This window comes from Rhinopithecus bieti, unplaced genomic scaffold, assembly GCF_001698545.2.
Source record: "Rhinopithecus bieti isolate Rb0 unplaced genomic scaffold, ASM169854v2 scaffold_15676, whole genome shotgun sequence".
Classification (NCBI taxonomy): domain Eukaryota; kingdom Metazoa; phylum Chordata; class Mammalia; order Primates; family Cercopithecidae; genus Rhinopithecus; species Rhinopithecus bieti.
This window is the reverse complement of record NW_016809194.1, coordinates 914,644-931,955: the sequence shown is the minus strand read 5'-3', so window position 1 is coordinate 931,955 and position 17,312 is coordinate 914,644. Positions and strand designations below refer to the sequence as shown.

Genomic DNA, 17,312 nt, shown 5'->3' with positions numbered 1-17,312 from the left:
AAAAAAAAAAAAAAAAAAAAAAAAAAACAAGAAAACTGAAAATATACTATCACCTTTTCCTCATGAACAATTAAATATAACTTCTTTACATACAGCTGTATAATACTCATACTTTCTGAAAAAGAATCTCTATTTCTTAAATAACATTAACTTAAATCTTGCTGCTTACCCAGAGAAAGTCCTTGTAAGCATAGTAATATAGCCAGTCATGGACCACCACATTCCAGGTTCTATAATAGTTAGAGTATGACGTGGAGTTCCACCAATCCTGAGGGAAAAAGTAAAGGTATAAAACTATACACACACACACACACACACACACCACCCATCCTGACTTTCCCAAAGAACACATGTAACAGAAAAACCAAAGTACACTGTGATAAACTGTTGGTTCATATGCTGATGACAGAAAAATCTTCAAAGGCATTTTGGTTATTAGTGTTGAATCTGACAGGAATTCTCGTACTATGTATGATTTAGTTCCTAGGTTCATACACAACACACAGAATCATTTAAGTCTATGTTCATCTGAACAGCAATCAGTAAGCCCCACCCCCTTTACCTTGCTAGAATGTCATGAGAAAATTCTATGGTCATGAAGACCAGATAGAGTGCTAACACTAGAGAGCTGTCGGATGGTTACCAGAAATGGCAAAATTACCCAAAGAGTGAGATGGTGGCCACCTCAAAGTCCTAGTATCCCTACATATATTTCTTGCTCCCAATTTTAAGATCAGATGAATGAAATCAGCTATCTAAAATCTGCAATCCGCACTTAATGTTTGAGAAAGAAGTTGGTAGACTTGGAGTGTTGCTAAAAACAACCAAAACTCAAAGAGAGCTTTAGGTAGAGTTAAAGAATGCTATGAGCCATTCTGACTCTAATTCTAGAGCTTAATTCCAACTTTGGAAGCGTAAGGATACTATCTGAAGCAAAATTAATACCTTTCAAAACAAAACAGGGAAAAGTTATTTCCCACGTGAACTGCTCAGCTGTCTTAAATGGAATAATTTGCTGAGGTCACTCCTACAGAACTAGACGGTCCATTTCAAATGAATGAACACTCAGGGAAGTCTCATGGTGTGCTCTGAACCAATAGTTTCCTACTGGAATCACCAATACATCCTTGCAGGATCCAGCAGAAACCATGTGTTTATGATAAAGGAGCAGACATTAGAGACAGAAGAAAACACAAGGTTATGCTAGTTATATCTGTAAGTGAATTTCAGAGAATATTGGTAAAATTTGTAGAAAAGAAAATTATTTCACAATGTTTGTATGAAAGGCTGGTGACATTGGCCAACAATGTCGAAATACTTAATAATGAGGAAGACAAAAAAATGTGAAAAGAAAGCTAAGTCTAAGTATATACTACCTTATAGAACATCCTGTCACCAAAGCGTAACATCTCAGCAAAGGCATTGAGCCAGCAATGCAAAAAGGCAAAAAAAGTAAGGAAGAGAATCAGCACACCTAAAAATAAGATTAACAATATTAACAGTCTTTCCAAATAGCTCACATGCCAAGCAACTAATTATATCACATCATTTTATTTAGCTGGTATTATTTTGTAAAATATAAGTTATTATTCCAGTTTACCCATTCCAGAGATGATATACTTTTGGAGTTAATTATCTTAATTTTAAAACAGTAACTTCCTTCAAAGTGGGTTCAACAAATGACATTACCTAGTCTGGGGTTTTTTTTTTTTTTTTTTTTTTGAGACAAGAGTCTCACTCTGTCACCCAGGCTGGAGTGCAATGGTGCAATCTCGACTCACTGCAACCTCTGCCTCCAGGGTTCAAGCAATTCTCCTGCCTCAGTCTCCTGAGTAGCTGGGATCACCGGCACGTGCCGCCATACCCGACTAAGTTTTTGCATTTTGAGTAGAGACGGGGTTTCACCATGTTGACCAGGCTGGTCTCGATCTCCTGACCTCGTGATCCACCCACCTCGGCCTCCCAAAGTGCTGGGATTATAGGCGTGGAGCCACCACGCCCAGCCTACCCAGTTTGTTTTTAAGAAATGCCTAGATATATGGCTTAACCTGGTACCCAAGGCCCTTTAAAAATCTGGTCCCTATATCCCTGTCTTCAACAATTGTTTAAAACTGGGGAGAGACTTTGGCCCCTCTCCCCCACAGGACATTTGAAATTCTAGAGACTTTTTGTTTTTAAGAGACAGGATCTCACTATGTTGCCCAGGCTGAACTTCAACTCACAGGGCTCAAGTGATCCTCCCACCTCAGCCTCCAGGGTAGCTGGGACTACTGGTGCAAGCCACTGTACCAGTGCTGTGACAATTGGAGGAGAGGGAGTTGTGCCACTGGTATCTAGTTGCTAGAGGCCAGGATGCTGCTAAACAGATTATGCCACAATGCAGAAGACTGCCACTCCAAATAAAGAATTAACCAGTCCAAAACGTTAACAGTGACATGGTTAACATAGTGACACAGATAACATTCTAAACATATCTCCAAGGATTCTATCCTCTAAGTGTTGTAAGCATCATCCACAACTGGATTTATGCCATTCCAGAATGCTCCACTCCCTTGCATCCATCCCACTACCTAGAATGACCTTTCCACCAATTCTCTGCCAGGCAAATACCTACCTATTTTTCAATACCCAGTATTAAATGTTCTCTCTAATACGAAACAAAGGCCATAAGCATTTTGTTTATCCTACTTATGTAGTACATATTACAATATATTGTAAAATATCCATTTATATGTCCACCTCTTTCACTCATTTATTAAAAAATATATATTTATAGAGCATCAACTATGTACCAGACAATATGAGAGAGACTGTGATTGGCTATAAAAGACAATCCTTGATCTCAATAACTTTGCAGCTAGTGAGGAAGACACTCAAGTATGTAACTCATATTCTATTTTAGGAACAGATACAGAGTTCATTCAAATAAGTCTTGGGGCCGGTGAGGGAGGGTTACTGTAAGAGGAATGCAAGAGAAGAAAAGAAAGGGAAGGAAGGTGATGACACAAAACATTACCAACACTCGATGAGTAAAGAAAAGAGGAAAAGTAAGGGAAACTATAAAAATTCCCAGAGTGTAAAGATAATACACGTCTTGTTCACTTCTGAGTCCTCTGCACCTAGCATAGTACTAGGTACTCATGTATCTTTGTAATAGACCAAAGAAACGCAATAAATAAATTTAAGAAATCAAGGTATGGCCAGAAAGACAGGAGGAAAATAAGAAATAGTGGTAAAAGGCCGAGCATGGTGGCTCAAGCCTGTAACCCCAGCACTTTGAGAGGCTGAGACAGGAGGACAACTTGAGCCCAGGAGTTTGAGAACGGTCTGGGCAACACAGGGAGACCCCGTCTCTCCAAAAAATAAAAACTTGGCCAGGCGTGGTGGCATGCACCTGTAGTCCCAGCTACTGAGGCGAGAGGATCACCTGAGCCCAAGAGGTCAAGACTAGTAAGCCATATCACACCACTGCATTCAGACTGGGTGACAAAGAGAGACCCGGTTTCAAAAAAAAGAGCAAGAAAATAGTGACAAGAGAGATTTCAAAATGTCATCAGCAGCACCCAATGCTTCATGGAGGTCAACTTGGATAAGGGTTAAAGTACGTCTTAATCCATCCACTGGATTAGAATACGGAGGTTACTAGTAATTTCAACGAAGGGCATTTAAGTGGCTTGGTGGAATCAGGAGCAAGATTACAATGAACTGAATAGTGAACAGGAAGACACAGCATGAATGTGGACTGTCCACTGTCAGAGAAGGCACAACTTGAGTGAAAGCCAGAAGATGAAAGACTGACCTGAGACTGGAAGAAAGATACTTCATTTATAAAACAGATGCAAAAGAGGTCAAGATGGGTATAGATGTATAGAAGTTTAGATGAAAAAGTAGGCAAACCAAAGGTGCTCACAGGCAATAGCTTTGTATTTACCTCGTGAATTTATGCATGACCAAATTAACAAGTACCCAAGTTACCTGGTAAGATGGAGTTAAATACACATAGGACCAGAACGCGAGCGCTGAAGGGCTCCTGTTTGATATTCCGAAACAAGGGGGCACAAAGTCTTTCAAAGATGTAGTACACATAGAAGAAGCAACCAAAGACCTGGAACATAACAGAGACAGAATTATAATAACGATGGCTTAATAAGATGGAGGGCGATGTTTTTCTCTCCAAAAGAAAGTGCAGATGTGACCCTTAAAGTAACGTTCACGTATGTATTCCATCTAACACTAGTATAGAAGACTGCTATAATCCTTCAGAGAGATTACTCAAGCCTAGTTTCTACCATCACTTTTCCTAACCCTTTACCAAATGATATTTTCAAAAGAGCTTACTCTTAGAACCTGTTTTTCCTGCTGCTTAAAACCGGTAACATGGTCGAGTACAGTGGCTCACTCCTGTAATCCTACCACTTTGGGAGGCTGAGGCAGGTTGATGACTTGAGGTTAGGAGTTCGAGACCAGCCTGGCCAACATGGTGAAACCCTATCTCTACCAAAAATACAAAAATTAGCCAGGCATGGTGGTAGGTACCTGTAATCCCAGTTACTCAGAAGGCTTATGCAGGAGAATGGCTTGAACCCGGGAGGTGGAGGTTGCAGTGAGGCAAGATTGCATCACTGCACTCCAGCCTAGGTGACAGAGCGGGACTCTGTCTAAAAAAAAAAAAAGAACCCTTTTAATGAAAGAACTTATTTCATAAATGGGCATTTCATTGAGACAATGATTTAAAATGGGATCTTCCAGGATTAATGATTCTGATGGATACATATACGCCTCCCCAAAAAACAGGAAGGGGAAATTAATGTTTACTGAAATTGCTGAAATTACCAACTAGAATTACTTTTTTTTTTTTTGAGACAGAGTCTCGCTCTGTCGCCCAGGCTGGAGTGCAGTGGCGCGATCTCGGCTCACTGCAAGCTCCGCCTCCCGGGTTTACGCCATTCTCCTGCCTCAGCCTCCCGAGTAGCTGGGACTACAGGCACCTGCCATCTCGCCCGGCTAGTTTTTTGTATTTTTTAGTAGAGACGGGGTTTCACCGTGTAGATCAGGATGGTCTCAATCTCCTGACCTCGTGATCCACCCGTCTCGGCCTCCCTAGAATTACTTTATAAAATAATACATTCTTTTTTTTTGAGATGGAGTCTTGCTCTGTTGCCCAGGCTGGAGTACAGTGGCGTGATCTCAGCTCACTGTAACCTCCGTATCCCAGGTTCAAGCAATTCTCCTGCCTCAGCCTTCCAAGTAGCTGAGATTACAGGTACGTGCCACCACGCCGGGCTAATTTTTGTATTTTTTAGTAGAGATGGGGTTTCAGCATTTTAGCCAGGCTGGTCTCGAACTCCTGACCTCGTGATCCGCCCACCTCGGCTGCCCAAAGTGATGGGATTACAGGCGCGAGCCACTGCGCCTGGCCTAATATATTCTTTTATTAAAGAAAATTACTTCTGATGTTGGCAAAACAAACACCATTTACTATACTGGAAATAGTTTAAAAGACTGCATAATGTCAACAGAAAGCATTCTTAGTTCCCAATTAGATTTAGGTAAATTATATTATCGTAAATATGAATCCCCATCTCCTAATCAACATACCTTAGACAGTTACAAAAACTTACCTGTGCAAACTGCATAGCGACATAACCCCATCTTACAGTGGGATTCCTGAAAAGAAAGAAACAAAATAAGGTTTCTAAATAAAGTAACTGAACTTGAATAAAGACCCTCACAATTAATGTTTCTTGGTCAGGCGCGGTGGCTCACATCTGTAATCCAAGCACTTTGGAAGGCAGTGACCAGGAGCTCGAGACCAGCCTGGCCAATATGGTGAAACCCCGTCTCTACTAAAAATACAACAAAACTAACTGGGCGTAGTGACGCACACGTGTAATGCCAGCTACTTGGGACACTGAGGCAGGAGAATCACTTGAACCCAGGGGGCAGAGGTTGCAGGGAGCCAACGTAGCACCACTGTGCTACGTTGCAGCCTGGGTGACAGAGCAAGACTCTCATCTCAGAAAAAAATAAAATAAAATAAAATAAAATAAAATAAAATAATGGTTTTACACACAGAACACCATTTATGACCATATGAAATACTTTATTATTCTGTCAAGAATTACTATAACCAAATTAAACTTCTCTATTCACCATGTGAGGCTTCCCAGGTCAGACAGAAAATGAAAACTCATTCTATATTTTCTATGTCCCTACATTAACTGGTCCCTGTTTACCTATCCTACCTCACTCATGCCACACTTTTGGTGCTTACCACATTTCTGCTTCATAGTACCATTACCTGGGATAGCTGTCACGGTAGATAAGGGTAGGAGCAAATAAGAAGTACAAATATTGGTTGACTGTAGGTATTGGAACAGTGCCTAGAAAAGACAAACTACAGTTAGATCAGAGGCTCTTTGATTTTCGCAGCAAAATAAAGGGGGGGGGGATACAAGGAAGCACATAACAGGGAAGAATAAAATGACTTATCAGCTCATGTTCTTTTTTCCTGACCTCTGGAATGACTTCTTATTCTTGCACGAATTGAATATTACCAATCTCTTTAAACCAAGTTATTCCTGTGACTGAGATAACTTCTAGAGTGTGAAGCAACAATGTGCAAACAATAGGCAGACACAGGTGTAATGAGGCTATTAACATTCCATAAAAATAATTCAAAGTTACAAAAGATAATCAATTTTTTAAAAATTGTAGGTCCAAGGGCAAAGCAGGAATAGTCAGGAAACAATGAAGTAGTCCTCAAAATCAATATAGATCATATATATTTGAAATAAAACACAATCTCTGCAATATATAATGTGACACCCCAGTAAACAACAAAGGGTGAAATATCCAGTCAGTAATCCTTTAAACTAATGAAATTACACAAAGAAAAGAAAAGAGAGAGAGGAAGGAAGGAAGGAAGGGAGGGAGGGAGGGAGGGAGGGAAGAAAGAAGGAAAGAAGGGAAGGGAAGGGAATGGGATGGGGGGAGGGGAGAAAGAAAGAATGTACAAAAGAAATTACATACTTGATTTCTCCTTAGCTGAATTTAGTACCCGAGGCACGTTCTCTCTGACAAATGAGTGGGCCTTCATTACAAAACGAATCTACAAAAGCAGGAGGAAAAAGATGTCTGTTCAAAGAAAGTCTCCTGCAAGTGTCCTTTCCATTAGTCAAACACATTATAGACAGCCAATAAAGTCAGAAAATCCTGATGAGTGTAGAAACAAATCAAAATAAAACCTTTATTTAGATAGAAATAGTTACATGACAAAACAACGAATCCAACATTTCAAAAGTGAAGTTTTTAATTACGAAAATATTTTATAATTTAAATGACTTTTACAAAAAGTATTCAGGAACAAAATCTTGATGCATCAAAAATAGTTCAATGTGGCCAGGCCCAGTGGCTCACACCTGTAATCCCAGCACTTTGGGAGGCCAAGGCAGGCAGATCATGAGGTCAGGAGTTTGAGACCAGCCTAGCCAATATAGTGAAACCCCGTCTCTACTAAAAATACAAAAATTAGCCAGGTGTGGTGGCAGGCGCCTGTAGTCCCAGTTACTTGGGAGGCTGAGGCTGAAAAATCGCTTGAACCTGGGAGGCAGGGGTTGCAGTGAGCCGAGATCATGCCACTGCACTCCAGCCTGGGTGACAGAGCGAGATTCTGTCTCAAAAAAAAAAAAAAAAAAAATTCAACGTAATTTATTTTATTTATCAAAATTCAGAGAACATGGAAGCTAGCATGAAACTTAAGAGGTGAGAAGATTCTAGTTTAACAATTTTATAGATAATGGCAAAAGGAACAATACGTGAAAATTTATCCAAGCTAATACAGCTAAAAATAATAGTATCAGTATGTCATCATCGTTATTATTATTTTAGCTGAGAACAGCATCGCCTTGGGTAATACTTAAAGCCTTACCTGCTCGAGTATAATGATGAACCGGGAGGCTGGTGGCAGTGTATATGCTAACACAACGTATGTTGGTCCAAAACCTAGAACTCCAATCTGGAAGACCATGAAAAGAAAGCCATGGAAGAGAGAATTGATCAGCGGATGAGAACTCTTGCTATAGCCAGTGGCCCAACGTTGAAACAGAAAATAGGGAACTGAAAATGTAGACAGGAACATGATCCACCAGGTCCAAACAACGGTAGGAAATTTGCCAAAAGCATAAGACAGGAGGCTGAACTCAAGCACCAGCCTGGGGAGAAAGGGTACAGAAAAAAACATAGAGGTGAATTTTTAATATACACTGACTTCACAGAATTTAAAACTTTCAAACACCAAACTTTCAACCTTATGAAACACCACAACATTAATACGCTAAAATCATGGATGTAATAGTTCTGCTAGTTAGAGATCTGCTTCTAACCATCTGCTTTACAATATATATATCAACAATATATGTTCTTTAGAAAGAAGTTTTCTAAAAGTCCTAAGTTAAATAGAGTCTTCAAACTTAAGATATCTAAGATAACTGGACTTTGAACTTCTGAAAGATTAGATTCTCACATAAATTTTAACTCGAAAATATTCAAAGAGCAATCATTCTTATATACAAAAGATAATTTTTCAAAAGAAATATGTACAATTAAAAAAATCTGTTAATATACTATACCATTATCTCCGAATTTAATTTTCAAAAAAAGTACATAATTCAATCCATGATTACCACACACAAATTTTAAGCTACAATTTGAGTTTTGAAATTTTATTTTGAGATCGGGTCTCCTTTGTCACCCAGGCTGGAGTGCAGTAGTAGCACAAACACAGTTCCACTGTAGCCTCAACCTCCCTGGCTCAAGTGATCCTCCCTTCTCATCCTCCTGAGTAGCTGGAACTACAAATATGTGCCACCATGCCTGGCTAATTTTTAAATTTTTTGCAGAGCTGTTGCCCAGGCTGGTCTCGAACTCCTGAGCTCAAAAGTGATCCTCCTGCCTTGGTCTCTCAAAGCGCTGAGATTACAGGCATGAGCAACCATGCCTGGCCTATAATTTGACTTTCACATTAAAAAGAAATATCAAATTTTTCTACCTTCAATTTCAATAAGTTACTTGTTTTAAGTAACCATCTTAAATAAAGACAATCAAAAAGTTAATCAATCATATACAGTTATCCCTCCCTACATATAGGGGATTGGTTCCAGGAAAGTGTGCAGACACCAAAATCTATGCAAATTCAAGTCCCACAGTTGGCCCCGTGGAACCCACAGATATGAAAAATCTGCCATTTTTTATGTATGTTTCACATCCTGGAATACTCTAGATCCCAATCTGCCTTTGCTTGCAGATGTAGAACCTATGGATACAGAGTGCTAAACATATTGATTGAAAAAATTCCAGCCAGATGTGGTGGCTCACGCCTGTAATCCCAGCACTTTGGAAGGCTGAGGCGGGCAATCACCTGAGGTCGGGAGTTCGAGACTAGCCTGACCGACATGGAGAAACCCCGTCTCCACTAAAAAAAAAAAAACAAAAACAAAAAATGTGCCAGGCGTGGTGGTGCATGACTGTAATCCCAGCTACTCGGGAGGCTGAGGCAGGAGAATCACTTGAACCCAGGGGGCGGAGGTTGCGGTGAGCCGAGATGGTGCCATTGCACTCCAGCCTGGGCAACAAGAGTGAAACTCCGTCTCAAAAAAAAAAACAAAGAAAAGAAAAGAAAAAGAAAAACTTCCGCATATAAGTGGACATGCACAGTTCAAACCCATGTTGTTCGTAAGTCAACTGTGTACAAAATTCTCCCATTTGGGAAAATTACCTAGAAATTGAATTATGATCTATTCAAATAAACCATTTTGAAAATAAAAGTAATGAAATTTCTAATTTTCTCATCAGTTAAACTTTTCAGGGCAGAGGAATATCACCCTCAAATCTGCTGCTTTAGGATTTCCTGAAGCAATTTAATCAATTTACCCTTTACCAAAATTTAGTGAAAACCCCTAACTTCTCATGCATCAACTAGCCAGCCATCTTTTTTGTTGTCTTACCTTCCTTCATCAATGTAATCTACTACAAGTGTGCTCAGGATAAAGAGAATGAGGAGGGCAATAAACATGTGATATATTGTTCTGATGTGGTCCACTTCAAGCAGCTCACTGTAAATGTAGTTCAAACAAAACAAGTTAATAATCTATATTTAAATTTAAAACACCATATAGTAAAGTCTTTTCTTAAAGCAGTTAACTTAAAGCCACTGAGAAGGTGCTTAATCCACTCACCAAAAACATCTAAAAAAAGAATGGTCTACATTCTTTAAAACCTACCAGAAACGGATGTTTTCTAAGTAAACAAAGGCCATTCACTAGAAACAGGAAACAAACTATTTCAAATGCTAAGAATTTTTTTAATCCTATGCATACATTCTACTCTCTAAATTTAACATATATTAAGTACTATCTGTTCCCAAAATGTTAAAATTGACATGAATTTCTATAATGTTGATCATGATGATGATGATAATAACCAACTACTACCCTACACATCTATAAAACTCAACCATTTACAAAGATTTTACCTTCTCTTCATTGACTTTTGTATTTAAGACTGGTCTAATTTTCTTTTAGAACGTAACAATAATGTAGATGACTTTTCCTAAATAAATCTTTTATATCTGACTAAAACAGGTTTTTTAACTTGTTTTAACTTGTTTTTGGAATGATAATGCTAACCTTCTAAATGATTTTTAGTAATCTAATATACTACTACTCGATCTCTGGACTAAGGATCTCCACAGTCTAAAAAAAACTCATCTGAGCTACAGAAAGCATGTTCTATTTCCTTGGCTAAAATTTTCTTTTTTAGTTAATGTGTAATTTTGTTTATTTTTCATGTATAAATTCTATCTCTAAAATCCTAATTATAATGTTTAAAATAAATTTTCTTTTCCCTTTCATGTGAAAACCTGCGTTTTCCCCAGATGTAAATTTTAAAAGATTAATTCCTTCAAACTACAGTGTGACAGAACACTGAACACTAGACATTACATGCTTAGAAAACAGGCCTTCTTATCTAGGGGAAGTAGTAAACATCAATTTGACTCACAGAAAGTAACTTTTGATAAGCATAAGATGTTTTTTTTAAAGAAAAGTACACTTTTTTTTTAATTGAGACAGTCTTGCTCTGTCACCCAGGCTGGAGTTGCTGGGTGTTGCACCTGTTGCTCGGTCTGGAGTGCAGTGGCACAATCTTGGCCCACTGCAATCTCCACCTTCCCGGGCTCAAGCGATCCTCCTGTCTCAGACTCCTGAGTAGCTGGGATTACAGGCATGCACCACCAAGCCTGGCTAATTTTTTGTATTTTTTTGTAGAGAGTGTCTTGCCATGCTGCCCAAACTGGTCTTTGGCAAACTCCCGGACTCAAGCAATCTGCCTGCCTCAGCCTCCCAAAATGCTAGGATTACAGATGTGAGTCACAGTGCCAAGCCCAGGTAACCATTCGTATCCCTAAATCCTCTTTCGAAACTAGATACAGAACCAGAAGATCAGAAAGGAGCAAGAGAGAACATACAACAAAAAACCCACTAATGATTTATACAGATACAGAACAAACTCATTACATATCCATATACTAAGCAATGATTCTATAGAATAGCTTTTTTTAAAAAATCAAACATATTTAATTAAAACAACTAAAATACTCACTCTAAGAGAGATCGCCTTGCAATAAAAATCTTTCCTTGTTCTGGAGGTGCTCTCAAATCCCTGAGAAGAGGAAAAATTAAAGATATAAGTACTTCAAGTATTATAAGAAATCTAGTCCCACAGACAAGAGAATATACCAATAACACCATCTAACATTAATTGACCAATGACCTTTCCATTACTAGGATTACAGGTGCCTGCCACCATGCCCGGCTAAAACAGATCCAAATACTGTGTTACAGTTTTTACGTATGTTATTTCATTTACTCCCTCTGAACCATGCTGTGAGGTAGGTACATACACAATTCTTTTTTTTTTTTTTTTTTTTTTTTTTTGAGACGGAGTCTCGCTCTGTCACCCAGGCTGGAGTGCAGTGGCTGGATCTCAGCTCACTGCAAGCTCTGCCTCCCGGGTTCACGCCATTCTCCTGCCTCAGCCTCCCGGGTAGCTGGGACTACAGGCGCCGCCACCTCGCCCGGCTAGTTTTTTTGTATTTTTAGTAGAGACGGGGTTTCACCGTGTTAGCCAGGATGGTCTCGATCTCCTGACCTCATGATCCACCCGTCTCGGCCTCCCAAAGTGCTGGGATTACAGGCTTGAGCCACCGCGCCCGGCCCACAACTCTTAAGAACGGAAAGTTCGCCACCCCCAGCCCCTATGGACTTTGGCAATCACTTTTCCTTCTTGTAGAGAATGGAAAGGTCACCACACCCAGCCCCTGTGGACTTTGGCAGTCGCTTTTCCTTCTTGTAGAGATCCCCTGAGGTCACAGACAGGCCTCCAAGCACCCTCTACTCCAGGTCATATATACTGTTATTGATCTGTCCTCTGAAACTGCACTGATGTTTACCATACCCTTCCTGATATCAAAGTACTTCCAGCAACTCCCAACAGCCTCCTGATCTTAAAGGTTGTTGCAAGTTACTAAAAACTTCCATTTTAACATCTTGCTCATCTTCTTTAGGGCTTTTGTTACTACTACCAGCACTTAACTATAATTGGTCAAAACTATTCTCCAGAACATGAGTCTATGCCTCCCAACAGGGGCATAACATTGAGAAGAGCATGGAATGGCAAGTTAACACATATTATCCTTTGATAGCCTTCACTCGATTATTCTGGATGAACCATCAATTAGAAAAGCATATACTAATGGCACTGTACTTTATTACAAGTACTGTATACAGTGCAATAGAGAGGCACGCAGTGACATGATTTTTTTTTTTTTTTTTTTTTTGAGTCAGTCTCACTCTGTCGCCCAGGCTGAAGTGCACTGGTGTGATCTCAGCTCACTGCAACCTCCTTCCTCCAGGTTGGAGCGATTCTCCTGCCTCAGCCTCCCAAGTAGCTGGGATTATAGGCACTTGCCATGGCACCCGGCTAATTTTTGTATTTTTAGTAGAAACATGGTTTCACCATCTTGGCCAGGCTGGTCTTGAACTCCTGACCTCGTGGTCCACCTGCCTTGGCCTCCCAAAGTGCTGGGATTACAGGCATGAGCCACCGTGCCCAGCCATGATATGATTAAGAGCAAGGACTCTAGAGTCAGACTCTAGGTTCAAATCCCTGCTATGTAATTTTGAACATTTAATTAAGCACTCTGTGCTTTAGCTTCCTAATCTGTAACACGTGGATAGTTACAGTTATCTGTCTCATAGGATCACTGTTTGGTTTAAATAAATTCATGACGTAGAACACTCAGCAAGTGTTGGCTGTGTTGTTTTATTAGTCAGTCTTTTTTTTTTTTTTTTTTTTTGGAGACAGGGTCTCTGTCACCGAGGCTGGAGTGCCGTGGCGCGATCTTGGCTCACTATAACCTCTGCCTCCCAGGTTCAAGCGATTCTCATGCCTCAGTCTCCTGAGTAGCTAGGACGACAGGCGTGCATCACCACGTCCAGCTAATCGTTGTATTTTTTGGTAGAGACGGGGTTTCACCATGTTAGACAGCCTGGTTTCAAACTACTGACCTCAAGTGATCCACCCACCTTGCCCTCCCAAAGTGCTGGGATTACAGGTGTGAGCCACCACGTCTGACCTTATTAGTCAGTGTTTTTCTTTTTTTTTTTTTTTGAGACAGACTCTCTCTCTGGAGTGCAGTGGCACAATCTCTGCTCACTGCAATCTCCGCCTCCCGGGTTCAAGTGACCCTCATGCCTCAGCCTCCCAAGTAGCAGCAATTACAGGCGCCCGTCACCACGCCTGGCCAATTTTTGTATTTTTAGTAGAGACAAATGGTTAAATAACCATGTTGGCCAGGCCAATCTCGAACTCCTGACCTCAGGTGATTCACCTGCCTCGGCCTTCCAAAGTGCTGGGGTTACAGGCGTGAGCCACTGTGCCAGGCATCAGTCTTAAAAGAGGTATGTATGTATGTTATAATTTATACGTAAAGACAAAACTCCACTCTCCTTCAAACGGTTAAGTAACTTTCCCAATGTAACACACAGCCAATAAAAAGTGGCACCAGGGTGTGAACTCAAGCATATCTGCTGCAGTCCATTTTGACCACTAAACTATACTGAGTAAATGTTTGCATTAAAAGAAAATAAGACACACTTACTTCACTCTATGGTTGTTTTTCTCTCCTTCAAGAATAGAAAAGGTTGTGAGAGCACACCCACCATTATCTAATGATGCTGATTTTTCAATGAGATTGGTCACAAAATCATCAAAGTGACTGCCAACTTCCTTCATAAAAAATGGCTTCAATTCCTAGAATTTTAAAACAAAGAAAAACATGGGGAACTAATACATGCTTGTGAGTCATTAGCATTTCTCTAAAGGGCTCCCTTAAACAGAGATGGATCAAAAGAAAGGCACAGTGAGTTCACAGGAGTAAAAGCAAAAAATCAATTCCTGTATCTGACTTAGAAGTTTCAGAAACAGCTACCGAAAAAGCAACATAGTGATTTATACCCTTTTAAAATGTATACCCCTTGTAAGCATAAAACAAAATACCTCAGCCTCCCAAGTAGCTATGATCACAGTTGTGCGCCACCACTCCCGGCAAATATTTTATTTTTTGTAGAGACAGGGTCTCCCTATGTTGCCCAGGCTGAACTCTAGAGCTTAAGCAATCCTCCCACCTCAGCTTCCCAAAATGTTAGAATTACAGGCAGGTGCCACTGTGCCTTATCCCCACGTTATAATTACCATGATTCTAAGTTCTTTTTTTTTCTTTCTTTTTTTTTTTTGAGATGGAGTTTTCCTCTTGTTGCCCAGGCTGGAGTACAATGGCATAATCTCGGCTCACTGCAACCTCCGCCTCCTGGGTTCAAGCGATTCTCCTGCCTCAGCTTCCCGAGTAGCTGGGACTACAGGCCACCACACCCAGCTAATTTTGTATTTTTAGTAGAGACGGGGTTTCTCCATGTTGGTCAGGCTGGTCTCAAACTCCCGAGCTCAGGTGATCCGCCTGCCTTGGCCTCCCAAAGTGCTGGGATTACAGGCATGAGCCACCGCGCCCAGCCCAGTATTGTAAATTTCTTTCACAATCTCCCTCATCTATGACCCCCAACCTCTGACACCTCAGACGGTACAGAATATTACTTATAAGGTAACTATTTTAATATGATCAATTCATGTATTTTCTTTTCTTGAAGTAACATTCATATGTGAGTAGTTTAGGTATCCATATGTGAGACAAAATAACAAACAAAAAAGCCATATTTACTCATTTCTGCTTGCCAACACAATTTCACAAAGTTCTTGACTCTATGACGATACACAGCTTTCCAAATACTTTTAAGACAAAATAAAACACACACTCCTCCACATCTCTTGCCTAAGTCACTATATTCCTTGAAGATAATAACCCAAGCCTTGCCTTTTCCTATAAATAAAATGACAGCAATTATACTTCTATAATCTATAACCAAATAAACTCTTACGCCAAACCTTAACATATTTCTACTCTAATATAACTTCTAAACAAACGTAACGTAATTTTACATATGTGAAACCCCCACCACCTATATATAAACGGTAGACTAAAATACAGTGCCAGAACAGGCTAACAAAACCTCCTATAAGACTACTCCCAGGCAGTAGGCTCTGTCTGCAGTTCTCAATAAGACTTCTAAATACAATAACTTTAAGTCTTAAAAAGTTTTCCTTTAGTTGACAATCACGACGACTATGAAGGGGCTCAAGAATAGACTACCCAGGGTAGTCTGGAGCATTGCAGGGAACTGGAGCCTTGGTATAGCACAGGCCCTTTGAGCCCCTCTGACTCCACCATGGTTGCAGACGACCGGGTGAGCTTCTGACCTCCCACTTGGTTGACAGTCCTGAATATTATTCAGCTAGCTGCTTTCACCACTTGACAAAAAAGTGAGTTCTTCCTTAAAACGTTTTTTTTTTTTTCAGACAGAGTTTCACTCTTGTTGCCCAGGCTAGAGGGCAACAGCACCATCTTAGCTCACCGCAACCTCCACCTCCCAGGTTTAAGCAATTCTCCTGCCTCAGCCTCCCAAGTAGCTAGGATTATAGGTATGTACCACCACACCCAGCCAATTTTTACTTTTAGTAGAGACAGGGTTTCTCCATGGTGGTCAGGCTGGTCTCGAACCTCAGGTGATTCACCCGCCCCAGCCTCCCAAAGTGGTGGGATTACAGGCGTGAGCCACCGTGCCCAGCCTGAAACTTTTATCTTTTTAAATAGAGATGTGGTCTCACTATGTTGGCCAGGCTGGTCTTGAACTCCTGGCCTCAAATGATGTGCCCACCTCAGGCGCCCAAAGTGCTAGGATTACAGGTGTACGCCACTGTGCCCAGCGAAGACTGTATGTGTGTGTGTGTTTTGAAAAGGGGAATATCCTAGTTAAAAGATACTACGAAGAAAAAGATACATGAGGCTGTCTGGACTGGCTAGGTGATACAGGTGTTTTCCCTTTCAATTTGATTCTATAAACAAAGCTCGGCAGGATAGAAACTATTACACATGGATAACGGTCTGGAACTGAAAACACACAGGATGGCACCTGACACAGTTAATCACTCTCCAGGTATTCGTTGTTCCAACCTCTCCCCCTCGGTCTGAGCTAACCTATGAGGAACAATAAAACAATGTACAATAAAAATTGTAATTTAAGCAAATCCTACCATTTAGTGCTTTTATTATTAACAGGTAACTAAACCTACCACATTCCTTTACATGGCATTATAATTACATGCCTAATATTCATTTCCTAATGCCCTTCTCCTCTTTCTCTGAGGAACTGAAGTTGATAGAAGGTGCTGCCCCCGGGGCACAAGGAAGAAAGAACTCTGCTCTGTGGATGCTTACGTTTCCTGAATCTCCTCCTTCCACAGATCCTAGCAGTGATGACAATAACGAGTGACTGCTTATTATTGTTACTCCCTTTGTAAGAGGGAATATTAAGAAATACAGTACAAGAAACAGTCCACTTCTGCCTTCTATCACATGAAACTTGTTAATTAGAACTCAGTATGCGATCACTAATAAATCTGAATAATGTCTGGTATCAGTAACTTGAAAATAATGCTGAGGTTATAGGCTTTCTAATTTGCTTATCTTTTCAATCTCATATCTACTGATATTAATTTCATGCAGCCAGTGGACTCTGACTATATTTTAGAGCTTAAGGAAACCTTTTGTATTAAATAAGCAGCTGAATTAGATAACCTCTAAG

The 17,312-nt window shown here is 40.3% G+C and overlaps 1 protein-coding gene across 2 annotated transcripts in view; it reads right to left on the bottom strand.

The window, feature by feature from the left end:
• SOAT1 (sterol O-acyltransferase 1) overlaps positions 1-17,312 on the bottom strand; it is a 63,264-nt gene that overhangs the window by 7,358 nt on the left and 38,594 nt on the right. For both annotated transcript variants that reach the window (XM_017888829.1, XM_017888830.1), the window contains exons 4-13: positions 14,219-14,370; positions 11,659-11,718; positions 10,005-10,112; positions 7,931-8,213; positions 7,033-7,111; positions 6,302-6,383; positions 5,622-5,667; positions 3,976-4,105; positions 1,377-1,474; positions 170-268 (exon numbers count right to left, since the gene is read on the bottom strand). In XM_017888829.1, the coding sequence (XP_017744318.1) occupies positions 170-268; positions 1,377-1,474; positions 3,976-4,105; positions 5,622-5,667; positions 6,302-6,383; positions 7,033-7,111; positions 7,931-8,213; positions 10,005-10,112; positions 11,659-11,718; positions 14,219-14,370 (1,137 nt within the window). The remainder of the gene's footprint in view (positions 1-169; positions 269-1,376; positions 1,475-3,975; positions 4,106-5,621; positions 5,668-6,301; positions 6,384-7,032; positions 7,112-7,930; positions 8,214-10,004; positions 10,113-11,658; positions 11,719-14,218; positions 14,371-17,312) is intronic.